Below are 18,820 nucleotides of genomic sequence, written 5' to 3'. Positions count from 1 at the left end.
TCACAGGTTTATCCTACCCGATCAGAGGCCAGGCCACCTGTGCAAGCGACCCTGTTATATACTAGCTCAGCTGCAAACACCAGTGGCCACTGTCAAACTGTTGCTGAAAACAAGGTGGACCACCCAGTGGCACAATATGCAGCGAGGCACAACATTTGAGATTTCAGTAGCTGCTATCCTTACAGCACATCCTTCACTCCCGTAACCTACCTGGCCTAAAACTAAACCTGAGGAAAATTGCTGTCCCCCCTTGACTTAACCTTGTGTGTGTGTGTGTGTGTGTGTGTGTGTGTGAGAGAGAGAGAGAGAGAGAGGGTGCGTGCGTGCATGCGTGAAAAAGGAAGTTTACTCCAAAAGCTAGCAAAGCTCTGTACTTTTTGTTTATGTACCTATTGATGATGCAGCGCTTCTGCCTTTTGGTGAGTCGTCTCCTTTATTCCTAAATAATTTGTAATTGTCAACCAAAACTTTCCACATATTAAAAGATCATGATAGTCACTTATATTGAGCTAGTAGTGGTTCTCATAGGCTAGACAGTACACATAGAGTGTAAAGATATCCCACAAACTATTTGTACACATTGCAAACCTGCAACAATTCTTCCATTTACTTGTTCATTCTTCTCTACATCTTATCAAGAAGGAAACTTGCAGCGATGTGCAATGAGTCAAGATAGACATTTCAAAAAGAGAAACACGAAACTCTCAGTGCACTGCTTATTAAAATTTTCATTTTTGTAACGTAATAAATTAGCAGAAAATCCGCCACATTGAAATCATTTACTGCTTTCTCATTTTATATAGCTGCTGTGTATTTCTGATGACTAGCTTAATATTTACAGTTCTACACTGGTAGTTTTCAAGGAGCCAACATAGGTCTGTTTACAATACAGGGTTTTTATAAAAAGTAAGGAGACTGAGGTTTTGAATCAAAATTTATTGTAGATATCGCTAAAACCACTTAGTAATCTTCAGCGTATGACACTTGAGAGTCAGCAACCCGCTGCATGTGAGATTTCCACACTTCAAACGCTGCCCCGAACGCTGAGTCTGGAATGACCTTCAAAGCCCTTGTCATGGCAGCTTGGACCTCCTCCAGGGTCCCATGATGGTGTCTTTTCAGGGAAGTTTTTAGTTTGGGGAACAAAAAAAAGTCTGGTGGGGGTCACATTGGGACTGTAGGGGGCGGGCGGGGGGGGGGGGGTCTCCTTTGCTTTACATAAAAAAGTTCTATTTCATTGGTTGATTTTAGTTGTAACTTCTTTCTTGTCATAACTATAAATCTATTCATTGATCTATTAAAAACAAAATATAAAGCTCTCAGATTACAAACTAGGCTAAGTTCATGAAATGATTTGACATTTTGATGAGTGTCACTACTGCCATCATTTCCTGGGGAAGACAGGAATCACCCTGCTGGGAACCCAAGAAATTTATATTAATTGACTTGGCGGGAAAGACAGTGAGATCATATCATTGGAAATGATTTTGGTGGTTAACTTATTCATATGTCAGTGCTGTAATGAAGTGTGTGTTGTGTATTGTCAATCTAATTTGATTAGTAGATCAATCATTTGCAGTGAAACCAGTAGATGGTGTGATGCCATGATTTATGTTCTGAATTAACGTGGTAAATAGAGGCTTGTCGTGAATGATTGCCAATGCAGTCACTTTCTCTTACAGTTCAGTAATGGCATGAAAGTGTATGCATCCATTGCCATATCCCAGAAAGCTATTATGCTAGCATGTATTTTTGGGTTTAATATGTTGCGGCGTGTGCATTGTTGCATATTCTATCAGTTTCATTGCCAGTTAAGTCTGCAGTCCTATATTAGGTGGAGCCTTTTTAAAGGTACGCTTTTTATTACCACCTCCAGAGCTTAGTAATTAGTCTTCATTTCATTTGTCATGAGCTGCGCGGTATTAGCCGAGCGGTCTAAGGCGCTGGAGTCGTGGACTGTGTGGATGGTCCCGGCGGAGGTTCGAGTCGTCCCTCGGGCATGGGTGTGTGTGTGTTGTTTGTCCTTAGAATAATTTAGGTTAAGTAGTGTGTAAGCTTAGGGACTGATGACCTTAGCAGATAAGTCCCATAAGATTTCACACACATTTGTCATGATCATAATACCAATGTGGAAAGAAACAATATTATGAAAAGGAAAGTTGGCACTCACCATATAGCAGAGATGCTGAGTCACAGATAGGCACAACAAAAAGACTGTCACAAATAGCGTTCCATAATCACACTCCAGGAAAATGAAAAAAGAGCACCATGAATTCATCGACCTGACGGAGAGTAATTTTATTGACACACTCTTGGGGATGTATAGAACATACGATCACAAAACAGAGCCATACCCACATGAGTAAAGTCAACAGAGTGTGCGCAGTGTCAGCTCATGTACTGTGTATACCCTCCTTTTGCAGCAATGCAGGCTGCAATTCTCCCATGAAGACAATTGTAGAGGTGCCTCAGCTGGGCCAGATTCCGTGCTGATTGTGCAGACTGCACAAGATGACGTTTCATCCGATCCCCAACATGTTCAATGGGGGACAGATCTGGGGATCATGCTGGCCAGGATACTTGGCGTACACCTTCAAGAGCACATTGGGTGGCATGGGAGACATGTGGATGTGCATTGTCCTGTTGGAAAAGCATGCATGTCCTCTTGTTGGTGCATGAACGGTAGCAAGACCGGTTGAATAATGGTTTCAGTGTACCGTTCACTGTTCAATGTTCCCTCTACTATCACCAGTGGAAAACGGCCATTGTAGGATATGGCGCCCACACCATGATTCCGGGTGTTGGTCCTGTATGCCTCTGTCGTACATACTCTAGATTTTGGCACTCCCCTGCACGACGCCACACATGCGTCCGACCGTCATTGGCACCAAGGCAGAAGTGACAGTCATCACTGAAGATGACACGTCTCATTCGTCCTTCCATAAACGCCTATCGTGACACCACTGGCGGCAGGCTGAGCGATGTAGGGATGTGAGGAAGACGCCCTAATGGCACGCAGGATCATAGCCCTGCTTCACGGAGATGTTGCGAATGGTCCTCAATGATACCCCCAGAGCAACAGTGACCCTAATTTGTTGTGAAGTGACGGTGCGGTCCTGTACGGCACTTCGTAAGATGCTACGGTCTTGGCGTGCATCTGTGCGTCGCCGCTGTCCAGACTCAGGTCGACGGGCATGTGCACTTTCTGCTGACCACTGGCAACAACATCATTGCACTGTGGAGAGATCTCACCCCACGTGTTGCGCAATTTTGTGGTATGTCCATCCGGCCTCCCGCAGACCCACTATACGCCCTTACTGAAACTCCGTCAGTTGCACAAACAGTTATGCTGACAATGTTGAATACACACAAGGAGCTCCACATACCACGGCTAACTGGCTACCACGTGCTCTGGTGGTGAACAACCACTGAGCAGCTTGCAACATTCCACAGCTGATAACGCAGTTCCTGGTGTGTCTGCAATTTGACGCATTTGATCATCGCATGCACTGCTCTCTCATAATGTCCCGTGCAAGTATAACAGGTCTTATTCACTTGCGTCAATGTTCTTTTTTCATTTTCCAGGAGTGTATTTGTGACAATCTTTTTGTTGTGCCTATCTGTGACTCATCATCTCTGATACATGGTGAGTGGCAACTTCCCTTTTCATAATATTGTTACATTCCATTCTCAATTTTCCATTGTTCAATGTGGAAAGAATTTGTTATGTTTGTATTATTATGAAGATTTAACAACTACGAAAGGATTATATAAAATTAATTTACTTATAATTGCAATGTTACTTTGTTTCATGATACATAAATTACTTGTAATAATTCAACTGTTACACCATTATGACTCCATCCTGTTTGATACTTAAAGGGCAGAACTCGAATACTGATGCTTGATTGTGGTGGATTCTCGTCGTTGAACTGTAATCTGTGTGGTGGAGGTTATTGTGTTGCTAGTTCCATGTACAGCATTGTTACATAATTAAAGACAAGATATCCATAGCCACTGATCGGTTTTAACATAATAAAGGAAGAAAGACACTGTTGAGTCATTTGACTATTAGTTTCTACTGTACGTTTTCTTGAGGTCCATATCTGATTACTGTGAATCACAATTTGGCAGGTATGGATCTAAAGATTATCTGTAACAGTTGTCATAACTGGTATTCCGATTAAACACATGGTGTTTTGCCTTTCTTAATTATACTATTTTGTTGTTATGTGTTTCATGCTGTGTTTTGCTTTGTGTTCTGTTTGTGTATCCCTCCTCTGCACTGTTAAGTTCTATATGTGGGTGATTATGTATGTGACCTCTTAGGTTTCCTTTCATTTGTGTTTCGTGGTTGTGTTTGTTGATGGTATCTTTTTTTGTATCTCAGTTCCAATTGAGAATGGATACAAAACATTCACCATAAACAAGTTCAACCCCATGACTTGAACATAACTAAACAAACCTATTTGGGGACATGAAAGGAAGTGTTTACATCTAGGCAAACCGGCGTTCTCCCCTTCCATCAGTATGTGAAAATGAGACAGAGAGGGAAAAAATATGAAACTGTAGGAAGTAACACTTTGCACTGCCCATACTGAAGAAAATATCTACTCGCCTATTTCAAGAGTTCATAAAAGGGGTATATCTCGATCTTAATATGGAGGCGACCAATGGAAGGAGTATCCAGGATGAGGACTACGTGAAAGTAGTGCTTCCAGATTGGTTATCTGTAAAACTGTCGAGACAATGTTTCCCACCGTTGTATTTGGTAAGATTTGTTCCTGTTGCAGTTCTTTGGTGTCAGTGTTCATGATTCCCCAAAAGGTTACAACTTACATACAGTAGTTTAGCACCATGAGGAACTCCCTATTCATGGCATGCTCTCCAAGTGATTTGGCATTTAACAACTTCTTTACTTGGTATATTTCATTGCTTCGACAGGAGTGTGCTGCTACATAGCCTTTTGATAGAGTTAAGTTACCCTTCAAGTCCACCTAAACCTATATGTATCCAGTAAGATAACAATTTCTCAAATGAACGCTCCCACATTTAATGATAATAAAAACATTATTTAGTGGAGGTTGTGTTCTATTACTATCAGTGCTTTCTCAGATAAGAGCAGTCATGTGAGGTCTCTTTGGATTTTGGGTGTTACGACTGCCATCCTCCACAAACCACTGGAAGTGTTTGAATTGGGTGCAGGTTTCATGGACAACTTACAATTAGATATGAAAATAAAGTGACCATCCAGACAGAGCCCCACTTTCCTGCGCATGATTTGTGCAACTGTGATTGTGTTTGTGCTGGTTAAGATTTCCTAATCCACTCACTCTGATAGCATACTTGGTATCCTATCAGTCATCAATATCTGATCTAGTTGCAGTGGCCAGTATTGCCCAGGATGTTTCATATCTGTTACACAAAGTGATTGGCCCTACATGGCACTGTAAATTTTTAAAACAAGATTAAACGTGAAACACAGACTAAAATATCTTCTAGGGTATTTGTCATATGCAACAACAGCAAATAATAAATAAGTTTGTAATCATGTTTCTGTAAATTCTCGAGCTATTGCTCGGCTTGCAATCTAGGACATCTAATGATACTGTCTCTAAGATGGGTATTGCAATTTTAATTTATTCTCACAGTAGAAATTACATTCAGTTTATCATGATATATTTAGTTTGTTAGGCATTTAATTTTCTTCATTGTTTCATCTGAATTTAGAAATTTGAAGTAACTTGGCCTAGAACTTTGAAATAAATCAATCAAGTACTTCTTGAGATATTTGATAACAAAGTTTCTCCTATATATATTGTGTACATTAAAAAATATATGGCCTGTGTCCGTCCAAATGTTCATTTGGGGATCATGTAGAAATTTGAAGTAAATCGGTGAAGAACTTTTAAAGATTTTTTCCATTTTTTTATATATATATATATATATATATATATATATATATATATATATATATATATATATATATATATATATATATTTTACATAACGGCTGAAAGCAAGGGGAAACTACAGCCGTAATTTTTCCCGAGGGCATGCAGCTTTACTGTATGGTTAAATGATGATGGCATCCTCTTGGGTAAAATATTCCGGAGGTAAAATAGTCCCCCATCGGATCTCCGGGCGGCGACTACTCAGGAGGATGTCGTTATCAGGAGAAAGAAAACTGGTGTTCTACGGATCGGAGCGTGGAATGTCAGATCCCTTAATCAGGCAGGTAGGTTAGAAAATTTAAAAAGGGAAATGGATAGGTTAAAGTTAGATATAGTGAGAATTAGTGAAGTTCGGTGGCAGGAGGAACAAGACTTTTGGTCAGGTGAATACAGGGTTATAAATACAAAATCCAATAGGGGTAATGCAGGATTAGGTTTAATAATGAATAAAAAAAAATAGGAGTGAGGGTAAGCTACTACAAACAGCATAGTGAACGCATTATTGTGGCTCTGTGTTGTGACTATAAATGTCATATTAAAGCAACTTAATTCTACGACTGATTGCTGCTCTATCTAACCCAATATAACCACAGTCGTTGCGTGCACCCACCCCATGGAGGGCAACCTAGTTGAAATTAGGTTTGGGGCTAAAGGTGAGGCCTTTAGAAAGTACTGAGACTTCTACAGTGGTCAGAGTTTATTGACAACAGTGTTACAGGATGGGTGTTCAGGAGCAGAATGTTTCATTGAGAACAGAGGAGAGGTTTTTGGGTGTGGAATACAGAGTAAGCCAACAAGGCATAGTCAGGGAGCTGTGAGGGGTTGGCCGGAGGGAGGGGGGGGGGGGGTGGCAAGAGCTTCAATTGCAATGATGATATTCAGAAAGTTGGGGTCACAGGGTTAAAGGATTTTTCGAAAGGGTACAGGTTGTCAAGTATGGTTTGAACTTGGATTGTATGATTTTGAAGGATCAGAATAGTGAGGATGAGGGACTGATTGACTGGCAAAAGGTGAAGTTTCTTGCAGTAGGATTGATGATAGCCTGAGATGCCAATTTTAATGGTCAAGCCCATAAGGTGGGATACTGTGTGCCAGACAGGATTTTAGAAAGAGGATGTGTGATTGAAGGTTTGCAAGGGAAAAGGTGAGTTTTCGGAATTAGTGATGGTAGAATGAGCAGGGATATGATTGGATGGTCAGGGGGCTAAAGGGGTAAATGGAAATTTGTTAAAAAAGATGGGAAATAGTAATGTGAAAATTCATGGTCAAAGTGTTGTGAGGGAAATAAATGATAGGTGCTACATAGAGAGCTGTGTAGGAAGTTCATAAAATGCTTTAAAGAAGTAGGAAATAGGGGGGTACTCATAAATAAATAAGTACAATTGCAAATTGATACAGGTGACAATAAAATACTCATGACATCATAAACAAACTCACACGATCTGTTAACATTTAAGTTGGGCAGCACAAGTCAATAGAGGAGAAGATGTTAAACATCAAACTAGAATTAAATGTTTGAACAAGGGGTGTCACGGCAAGAGCAACATTATTTAGTGTGGTGAGCAGCGACAACAGTGGGCACTCAAATTGCACAGCAGAGGGTGGCCGGGTTGTGTATTGAAGGCAGGTGCTGTAGAGGACGAAGAAGCATAGAATTGTTAAGAAATAAAGAATGGACAGTGAGTGGTAGATAAGCAAAGAGAGACAGTAACAAAAGTAAAAGGGTATGGGAAGGAGCTGAATCAACAATGTTTAACAGTAATGGAAAATGCAATATGTAAAGTAAGCAAAGGCAACTAACCACCTGTAGCAGATTGATGTGTGAAGCACAGTAATACGGGGTGTACATAAAGTCTGGGAACACTTTCAATTATTTTTCACACTAATGGGAAAGTGAACAGGCATAATTGTCGAATCTGGGGTACAAAGCATCCACAAGAATGCATTAAATTTGAGGGCGATTCCTCAAAGAAAAATGTTTTTTGTGCATTGTCACGTCTATAACTGTACGGGCCATTCTTCTTCACCGAGAGCACTGTCAGTGGATATTCCTACTTGGACATGTTGCAGCAATTGCTGATACCTCAAGTGCAGTCAGACTCTCCATTCATCTTTCAGCAGGATGGGGCTCCACCCCTTTTTCAGCAAGGATTTAGTGGGTACCTGAACACGGAGCTGCCGCATCGATGGATCAGCCATGCTACAGAATGGGACAGGTGTTACGTGAAACGGCCTCCCCGATAACCAGATCTCACTCTGTGTGACTTTTTTCTGTGGGGACACATTAAAGATATGGTGTATGTACTGCCTCTACTACGTGATGTAGCAGAGCTCCAGGAGAGAATACAGGAAGCGACTGCGACAGTCAACGATGCCATGCTATGACTGGTATGGCAAGAATTCGATATACCATACTGACGGCTGCCTGGTCACTCATGGTTCTCATATCGAATGTTGTTAAAAAAAACTTTCAGAGTTTCTCTTCAAAATGCAACATGTATGACATCTGTGCTGTGTTTAGTTCTTGTGCAATAAATAATTGAAAGTGTTCCTGGACTTAAAGTACACCCTTACATAACAGGAAACAGCATTTATCCGAGCTTTCGAGCACAAGCTCCATTTCTAGCAATAACACATACATTCGTGCGCGCGCGCGCGCACACACACACACACACACACACACACACACACACACAAAATTGCACACTCCTGTGGCCATTGCAACACTAATTATTGATGATGATGATGATGATGATAGCAGTTGCCTGAGATGGTGGAGGAGGGAGGGGGAAGGGAAGGACCAAGGAGGGGATGAAGGGAAAGAGGCAGGTCTTTGAACAGATGGCTTTGCAGCCACACAGCAAGACAAAGAAAAGCGCAGAGGCTACAAATGTGCTGGCGTATGCCTCCGCCAGCACACCATTCGGCACTATGAAACTGTCCAGCAGGCGCTGAACAAGGTGCACCTATGACAAGAAAAGACGAAGACATGCCCCCAGGCTAGCGCTGATAATACCCTCGTGGGCAGCGTGCATATAAGCCATCACTGCTGACTGAGCTGTCTCAATTTCTTTATACCTCAGTACGTTGCTTCGGGACTCAGTTTGCATTGCACCTCAATACATTGCACTGTGCTCTAATCTTCCCATTGTGCTCTAATCTTCCCACAGTGATAGTTGTTGCCTCCCACCTTAGCTAGCTGTAAGGGAATGTTTGTTGTTTTATATAGTTGTGATACGGACACGAACAGGATTGTCCTTGAAGTTAGGTACTCAATTGGTTCCTGTACTAAACCGTATTTTAACCATGTGTGCGTTTTGTGTTGTAGTGAGAGGAAACCGGCCACCCACCTATCATATCACCCTCTCCTCATCCATCCAGGAACCACATCTACATCTACGTATATACTCTGCCAGCCACCAAGCAGTGTGTGGTGGAGGGCACAATTCGCGCCGAAGTCATATTTCCCCCTCTCTGTTCCACTCACGGATTGGGCGAGGGAAAAATGACTGTCTGAACACCTCAATACAAGCTCTAATTTCCCTTATCTTTGAATGGTGACGATTGTGTGATTTGAAAGTTGGTGGTAATAATACTTGCTCTACATCCTCGGTGAAGATCGGATTTTGGAATTTAATGAGCAGCCCCTTCCGTTTAGTGCGCCGTCTGTCTGCAAGCGTGTCTCGCTTCAAACTTTCTCTGAGAGTTGTAACGCTCTCGCGATGGCTAAATGTACCAGTCACAAATCTTGCCGCTCTTCTTGGGACCTTCTCAGTCTCTTGAATCAGACCCAATCCCATACAGACAAACAATACTCTAAGACTGGACGAACTAACATATAGTAAGCTATTTCCTTTGTTGAAGGCCTGCATCGCTTCAGGATTCTACCAATAAACCGCAATCTAGAGTTCGCCTTACCCTTTACTTATGTAATCTTATCACTCCATTTGAGATCATTTCTGACAGTCACACCCAGATACTTGATAGATTTTACCTCTTCTCAAGTCTGAGCATTTATTTTGTACTCGTACATTAATGGGGATTTTCACCTTGTTATATGCAGTAGGTTACACTTACTAATATTGAGAGATAACTGCCAGTAATTAAACCACGCATTTATTTTCTGCAAATCCTCATTGATTTGTTCACAACTTTCGTGTGATACTACTTTCCTGTAGACTACAGCATCATCGGCAAACAGTCTAATGCCGCTGTCAGTACCATCAACCAGATCATTTATGTAAATCGTAAAAAGCAGCAGACCTATTACGCTGCCCTGGGGCACACCTGAAGTTACGCTTGTTCCTGTTGAAGTCACCCTGTTCATGAGGACATGCTCCATGTCTGTTACAACACTTTCTATCCAACCGCATATGTCATTGTATAGACTGTAAGCGTGCACTTTTTGGAGCAAGCAACAGTGTGGAACTGAGTTGAACGCCTTTCAAAAGTCGAAAAATATGGCATCAACCTGGGAGCTGGTATCTAGAGCCTGTTGTATATCATGCACAAAGAGGGCCACCTGTGCCTCGCATGACCGCTATTTCCTAAAACAGTGCTGGTTTCTGCAGATAAGCTTCTCAGCATCTAGAAAGGTCATTATGTCTGAACACAAAATATGTTCCATGATTCTACAACAAATCGATGTCACTGAAATTGGCCAGTATTTATGTGCATCCAATTTTCTGCCCTTTATATAGGTAGCTATGACCTGGGCCTTCTTTCAGTCCCATGGAACTTTCCGCTGTTCCAATGGTCTCTGATAGATGATGGATAAGAATGGTGCTATATTTATAGCATAGTCAACATACGGGGATACCGTCTGGGCCAGATGCCTTCCTGATGTCTTAAGGATCTTAACTGTTTTACAATCTCGGATACACGAAACACTATGTCAGCTATCCTTGCGTTTGTTCGATAATTGAAAGGGGGAAGGTGCTGCAGTCCTCTACTGTAAACGAGTTTTTGATAGCTAGGTTTAGAATTTCGGCCTTCTGTCTATCATCATGTTACATTACCCATACTGTCAGCAAGAGAAGGTATTGAATTATTTGTAGAGTTCATAGATTTTACGTAGGACCAGAATTTTTTGGGGCTATTTTTAGAATCTGCAAATAAAATATTGCTTTCAAATTTGTTAAAAGAATCTCTCATTGTCCTTCTGACAGCTGCTTTCATTTCGCATAATTTCTGTTTGTCAGTGGGGCAGTGACTACGTTTAAAATAACTGTGCAAAATTCTCTGCTTTCTCAGTAACTTCCTAATATGTTTGTTGTACCGAGGTGGATCCTTTCCCTCCCATATATTTTTGCTAGGAACATACTTCTCTAGCACATGGTGGACAATACCTTTAAATTCTGACCAAAGATGCTCAATATCTTTGTGTCCTGCGGTGAATGTTTGGAGCTGACTATGAAGATATGTATTAATGACACTTTTATTTGCTTTCCCAAACAAGAAAACTCTACGCTGTTTCTTTGGTTGTTTTGCAACTTCTACAGACATAGAAACCACAACAACATTATAGTTGCTAATATCTTCTTCTGGAGTAACTTCCTCAAGAAGACCAGGTCTGTTTGTCGCCAGGATATCTAATATGTTCCCATCTCAAGTTGTTTTTCTAACCAATTGCTCAAGGTTGTATGTTGAGAGCGCTCCTAGAATAACTTCACACAAATCTTTGCTTCTGCCCCCTGTGATAAACGTGTAATTTTCCCAGTCAGTGGATGCCAGATTAAAGTCTCCACCTACAACTAATGGATAATTTGGATATTAACTTCCAATGTACTCAAGACTTTCCCTGAAACATCCTGTGACGTTTGTTGCGGATGCTGGTGGTCTATAAAAACATCCTAATACAATGGTCAGTCCTTGTCTGATTGGCAGCTTTATCCAGACTATTCCACAGTCTGACCCAGTATCGATCTCACCTGTGTTTAAACAGCATTTAACTGCAATGAACACACCACCTCCCGTAGCATCAGTCGTATCCTTCCTAAACATTGTCCAATCCAAGTTCAGAATTTCACTGCTTTTTATGTCTGGTTTCAACCAGCTTTCGGTACCTAATACAATGTTGGTAGTGCTACTGATTATTTTGGAGAGTAACTCGGGGATCTTGCTGTAGACACTTCGACAATTTACTAACATGAGATTAAGCATATTTAAATCCTTTGGAATGACCTGTTTAGGTGAATTAACAATTTTTACAGTTGGCACACCCACATCTGTGGCATAAACTGGTAATTGTTCAGGCCAACAGTTTGTTTCCCGTGGGGAGGAACCTAATCTAAAAAAAACCACATGCACGCCACAAGTACTGTGCTACCCATGTAGCTGCTTCCTGTGTGTAGTGCACTCCTGATCTATCGAGGGGCGTCCTACAACCTTCCACCCCATAGCGTAGGTCAAGGAATCTACAACCATTTTCGTCACAGAGTTGACGTAGGCTCTGGTTTAGATTCTCCACTCGACTCCAAACCACAAAACATTACGGGTGGGCGCAGCCACAACGACAACAACAACAACAAAAAGAGTTGTAGAAAGAGGGTGGGAGATATGGTGAGTGTGTGTGGGGGGGGGAGGGGGGGGGGGTGTAGAAAGTTGAAGATGAAGAGGGAGAGAGTGAGGGGAGAGAGAACAGAGATTGCATACTTGCTTCCAGCATAAGTTTCTCTGTACCATGCAGATGGGAGTGTCTCCAACACATCCTGCACTCTCGAAATCCCCCTAGCTTAAACCTCAGCTGACCTGTTCCCAAAGCCTCACAATACCTGTTCCCTTCTTTCTTCTGTCCATTCTACTACTTATCTGTCCAGATCATGCACTGCCCTCGTCAACCCCCCCCCCCCCCCCCTCCCCCATCCCACACCAACCTCTCTCTCTCTCTCTCTCTCTCTCTCTCTCTCTCTCTTTAATGTTTACCTTCACCTTTCTCTCCTTTTCCAGCTCAGTTTCCCCCTCTCCCTCTTCCTACACCACTTTTTGTTGTACACTCTGTACTTTTTTCATGTTGTTGTGCGACCGCAAGTCGTGTGTGCAAAGACCTGTCTCTTTCCCGATACTTTCTCCTTGCATCCTACTCTCTCCTTGCATCCTCTCACCAACACTCCCTCCAACAGCTCAGGCAACTGCCTTCAATAATTGAGTATCACACAGAGTGTGTGTGTGTGTGTGTGTGTGTGTGTGTGTGTGTGTGTGTGTGTGTGTGTGTGTCTACTATTGCTCAAGAAAGAATTAGTGCTCAAAAACTAGTGTGGATGGTATTTTCTGTTATGTACTACTGTGCATCACACATCGATCCATCTGAGGTGAGTGGTTTCCTTTTCCTTATTTTACACACTGTCCACATATAAAATAGGCAATCCACTGTTTCGAAAATGCCAGTTGTAACTACTATTATTTTACCAATTTCCTCTTTTTCTGTTAATGGTTTATGGTAATTTGCTTTTGTTGTCTATCTAACTCCTTAAACTTTGTAGAGTGTCTAGAGATGATGGAAAAGTGTAGCTTCACTTTTAAAATGGGGAGCATCGTTCTCACCATGAGGCATTCATCAATTGTCTTAAAGAATTCATTTATTCTATCTTGTTTGCTACATTTATCAGAATTATCAGATCCACCTTTCTTGTCAACCCTAAAACAGTAAATCACAGTGAGTTTTAAGTTTCTTGTGGATACACTCGTGGGGTCTGCAACATACAATTGGACTCTTTATCACACTAGTTTGCCAGTTTATATTAGCTTCATTATTTGAGAATATATGTACATCATACACTCTTTCAGATCTCTGTCTACAGGTTTTTCTTATGCCTTACTTTCTTCATCACTGAGTAGAACATGTCAAAGACACTTGATATCTTTGAACAGAGTCAAACAGAAAATGTGGCCTCGGCAGCCAGAGATTGTGGTCGTGTGTGTGTGTGTGTGTGTGTGTGTGTGTGTGTGTGTGCGTGTGTGTGTTTTGTTTGATTCCAATGAAGGCCTTTTGGCCGAAAACTTACATGTATGACAGTCTTTTTGTTGGGCATATCTGCAACTCGCCATCTCTGTTATATGGTGAGTAACAGTCTATCCATTTAAAATGTATTATCACTATCCCATACTGGATTTTCCATTGTTAGACAATGTGAATGCACAGACTGTCACTAGGCCTTAGCCTAACCCCAGCATACAAAACCAGTACTTACCTACTGTGTTTGTTGACATAAGCCTTGTGTCTTCTCTCATTCCCGCCTTCCACTATTCACCAACTTCCCCTTATCCCCATATTATAGCTGTGTTAATTTTATCCACATTCTGCCACTGCAAGTCTTCAGTTTCTTTCTTTCCCAGTGGCTAAATAATGTATACTCCTCTTTCCCCAATCCATCTTCCCCCCTCCCTGCTGCTTCATCTTTTCCTCTGCCCTTTATTTACAGTTGTCACCATGTTGGCACCGTTTTACTAATATAAAATGCAGTAAAAGGGAATCTCTTGCTGTTGTATTGATGGACTTTCTTTCCCCCTTTTTTTTCACTGAAGCTTTTGCTGTCCAACATCATTTTGTGCTCTCCACTGCATGTTAACATATTGCACTGATATAGTTATTTAATAATTTTCACAAGTTTGCATAGTGTTAGTATAATTTGCATTATTGGTGTTTAGTTAAAAAGAACTAACAGACCTGTTGGTTTACATTAAATACCTCTCATGCAGGAAAGCAAAAGGGTATATAATATGGGGAAGAAAATGTTCTATTTTTCAGGAGATCGCCTCAAAGACTGGACGCCCTTCTCATAAACAGACCAAAGATTTTAGAAGCTGTGCCTGAGTGTTTGGCTGATTGAAGAAAAGTGCCATGTGGCATTCTGTTCTGCAAGAAAACTGACTGAATCTCATAAATTGTTTGAGTGCAGTACAAAATGTAGTTTTGGTTATACCAAAACATTAGTGCCATCTGCCACCACCCCCGCTTACCCATCATGTAGTTTTATGTGCTCTGTCTCATTTTACATGTAATCTATAATATTACTATGTTTTTTCTTTTTGGCATGCTACATTTATCAGCAAAATGTTTTTATCTTATTTGCGTTGATAGGGATATATGATGTAGCAGATGTATGCCATGAAGTTTATTTATGTGGAGATCTGTCTGGTTAGTGTGTTGTTGTTGATGTTGTCATTGACTCAAATATAATGTGGATAAATGGCATTAGTTGTAAACTTGTGTGTATTTTAGTATTTGTTGGAATACTGTAAATGGTTAATTTTTCAATATTTTATAGTGTTTCAGTTCTATTTGATTCTATTATGAAAATCTCACAGTTTCACGTAAAAAGTTGTTGTGCAACTTAGTGCATACTGTTGAGTGTTAATTTAAACCGTCACATGTCAGAGGCCTTTCTTATATTTAATTTATTTTGAAATCATGTCTCAAAAGAGTGCACTGCTTAGAATCCAAGTTATTAAAGGTACCTGTTTGTTAGATCAATAGCATATGTTCCTGTCTGGTGCTGATTTAATATGTTTTACTGATTGATTTGAGTGTTTATAAAATTAAGAGAAGACCGAAGGGCAGTCCAGCATTGAACTTTCACCGGTGATGAAATTCAGAATACTCCTGATAGAAAAAAAGACTTAGCTTTTGAGCCAATTATTGCTTGTCTCTGGGGAATGGGGAGAGGAAGAGGGGGGAAGAGGGATAGGATGGTGAAAGTTAGAAAGGAGGGGCAGACCCCTCGAGTCCCAGGATAAAAGTGACCCACCTATCTATTGGCAATAATAGTAATAATAATTTCACCTCATAATGCTAAATAGTGGCAGGCCATTCTGTCTCCTTGTAATTTTATAATTTTCTCGAGAGAATTTGGGTGTATGTTTTACATTTTGTTGCAAAATTTCGAAACACTTTCCATGTTAATAGCTAACCCCAGTATCTGCACTATTTTGGGATCTTTTTTTCTGATGATGTGTGATGTGTAGTGTGGTGTACACCACATAATTGTTTACTTTGGCTCTCTCTGGTAAATAGTGTTTTGTTGATTACATGTGCTTCACTAGTGAAGTTCCTGTTATATAAATGCTGTATGCTCTCAAAAATTTATTTGCTATTAAAATGTAAAGGGAGACATAGAACTTTATAACCTTTAGATTAATAAAACTTAAGTGCTTACAGAGTGACTTGAGCAATAAATGTAAGTCAATGCAATGCCAAAATCCTAAAGTGTAATTTAGTTAGCTGCAGCAGGAAACAGTATTACTCCAGTGAATAAAGAATATTTGACAGTATAGAGCTAAGTTGAACTAAGAAATTATTATGAAATTTTCACTTCTTTTCTGTAAAAATCCATTTAACATGACTACAGCCTTATATTAAACTGTTGTGTTCTGTCATTTGATATGTGTTTTTGAGAAAGCCTAAGTGTCGTACCTTAGCTATTACTATACATATAAAGACTCAGAAAAGCTTTAAATCAAACATTATTCTTTCATATACTGGTTAGGGTTATGGTCTCGGGTAAAGATTTTCACAAAAATGCATGTGTTTGAAGAACTCTTGGCAAACTGAAATCTTGCAGTAGTAATTATGAAATTACATCATAACAAAGGTTGGTACTGCACAGCAAGTGTAATGTGTACTTGCACAATGACAATTGGATTATAAATGGTTGGTGTGGAGGGTAACGGAGAGGGATTTGATGTGAGAGGCAACTTACTTATACATGTAGTGAGCAGCTCACTCATATGAAAATAGTGGACAGATTTCTTATTTATGAATGGACAACTTACTTGCATATGGAGCAGGCAGCCTTTTTACATACAGAGTGGACAACCTTTTTACAAATGTAGTGTGCAGCTTACATATTTCTCTGCAGGCAGAGGTAGTATCAGAGGAGACTGCTGTCATTATAAACCAGTTTACTAGTCATAGTAGCCATACTTTGACATTTGGAAGAGATCTTCCAACTGTTATGTACATAGGTAGCAAATGTTATTCCATATAGATCTGAAGACTCCTTTTTAAGGCGTCACATTATACATATCCATCATTGTTATAGTATTCATGTTACAGTTATTAACGAATTTGTACTGATATTAGGTCATCTGCGTAAAGGAAGTTTATTTATATAGTAAAAGTATTGTTGTATCTAGTTATAATTTTATGTATATGTTACTTGTGTAATATAGTGGAGATTGACTTACTATCTTTATTATGTTTACTGTAAAATTGCTGTTGTGCTTATTGTCGGGCTAAAAGGTCTTTGTTTGGTGCTCTGGTGGGTTCGTGTAGTACTTAAATGACAATATTCACAGTATGTCAAACATTTATACTTTTTACTAGTATCAATTGTAATATACATTCTTGTTCGTATCTTGCTTCATTTCAAGTGTAAGTGATGTGTTTATACATTTTATATAGTGAAAGAAGGAAGGAGACACACTCCTTTAAGTGCAAAAAAATTTAGTTATTATAGGATTTCTATTACAGGTACCCATTCCAGAATCCCAGCCATTTTGGACCATTTGAATGTAATTGTAATTTAATAATTATTTAATTTCAATATCCTTAACTTACAGATATCCACAAATGTTCCAAAAGAAAAATGTCATGCATATATATCATTGTCACAAGTGCAGTTTCCTCAAATAGTTGATTAACATACTAACTCTTATTATCTAAAAATGTATAGGACAAGTACATTTACCATAGTGGCAATTAATTCCCCCCATTTAATGTTTCAGTCTAATATACATTTATTTTCTTCATTACGTTTAATATCTTTGATGGGATTTCTCTGAGATGTCTATTAAGCAAGCTATTGAGAAGACTTGCACAATGCCCTATAGATTGGTATGTCCATGCTTTGAATTTGTTACCAACCAAACTGTAAAATGTGCAGAATTTTAACAATCATAAATAGCGTGAAAGAGTTACTCAGATAAATTAAATTGCCTCAACTAATCAATTCAAGAATATTGTGCCCCCACATGACCTGAAAATTGCTCACTATTGAATTACCAGAGGATGTAATAACTTTGCTGTCGGTTACTGATAACTCCATTTACTAAATACCTTTCTGTTACCAGGCATAAACTAGTGATTAAAATTTTGGTTCATCATTAGTAATCTCTTTAAAATGTATTTTTTCTTGAACAGATGAACTGTACGCAGTTCAAGCAGTAATTTCTGTAAGCCAACCTTTTATCATGTTTCTTCCTAGTGTGTTTCCTTTTTGTGTTCTGATTTTTATTGTTTTTTCTTTTTATATTTCTGCAGTTGTAGACATTGTGCATGCCATGGAAAAATCAAACCTCACGAAAGAACAGCACATGACTCTTCGCAGGGCAAGAAAACTGAAAAAGTGGGAGACAATGTCGAAGAAAAAGTGGGTGGAAATTAGGAACACTTTTGAACCACCAACTTTCTCTCAATAGCAACAAAAAGTCACAGATGAGCTTTACTGAATTTCTGTGCAGCATTAAAAAAAAAAAGAAAAAAAATCTGGCTTGCTGCATGGTTGAAAATCTTAGCTCCTGAAATTTATTTATTTTCACCACCATGAGGACTGATCACTTTTTATAAACTGCATTTGTCTTAGTGGTCCATCATAGCTCCTTTTACAAGGGAATCCATTCATTCTACATTACTCTTTTCCCTTAAGTTGCGGTTCCTGTCAAAGTACATAATTTTTTGTGCATCTGCTTTACTTGTTAGCCACTTCATTTCTTCATGTAGCTTATAAAATACACTACAGCAGTCAGTCAGATCTGCCATCAGGGGATAGTCTGTTAGACTTAGCTCCTCTTAAAGACTGCTCATACATGGTTAAAAATCAAGGAGAAGAGACAAGGAATTATCTTGCATCTCCAAGAGAGAAAGATGT

General features: G+C 39.8%; 1 protein-coding gene across 1 annotated transcript in view; it reads left to right on the top strand.

The window, feature by feature from the left end:
- Window positions 1–18,448, top strand: part of LOC124711272 — a 139,327-nt gene extending 120,879 nt beyond the window's left edge. Inside the window, exon 12 of the mRNA XM_047241256.1 lies at window positions 18,214–18,448. Coding sequence (XP_047097212.1) covers window positions 18,214–18,371 — 158 coding nt within the window. The 3' untranslated portion in view covers window positions 18,372–18,448. The remainder of the gene's footprint in view (window positions 1–18,213) is intronic.
- Window positions 18,449–18,820: the final 372 nt, after the last annotated feature.

This window comes from Schistocerca piceifrons, chromosome 8, assembly GCF_021461385.2.
Source record: "Schistocerca piceifrons isolate TAMUIC-IGC-003096 chromosome 8, iqSchPice1.1, whole genome shotgun sequence".
Lineage (NCBI taxonomy): Eukaryota > Metazoa > Arthropoda > Insecta > Orthoptera > Acrididae > Schistocerca > Schistocerca piceifrons.
The sequence above is the reverse complement of the archived record's forward strand: the minus strand, read 5'-3'. Positions and strand labels throughout refer to the sequence as shown.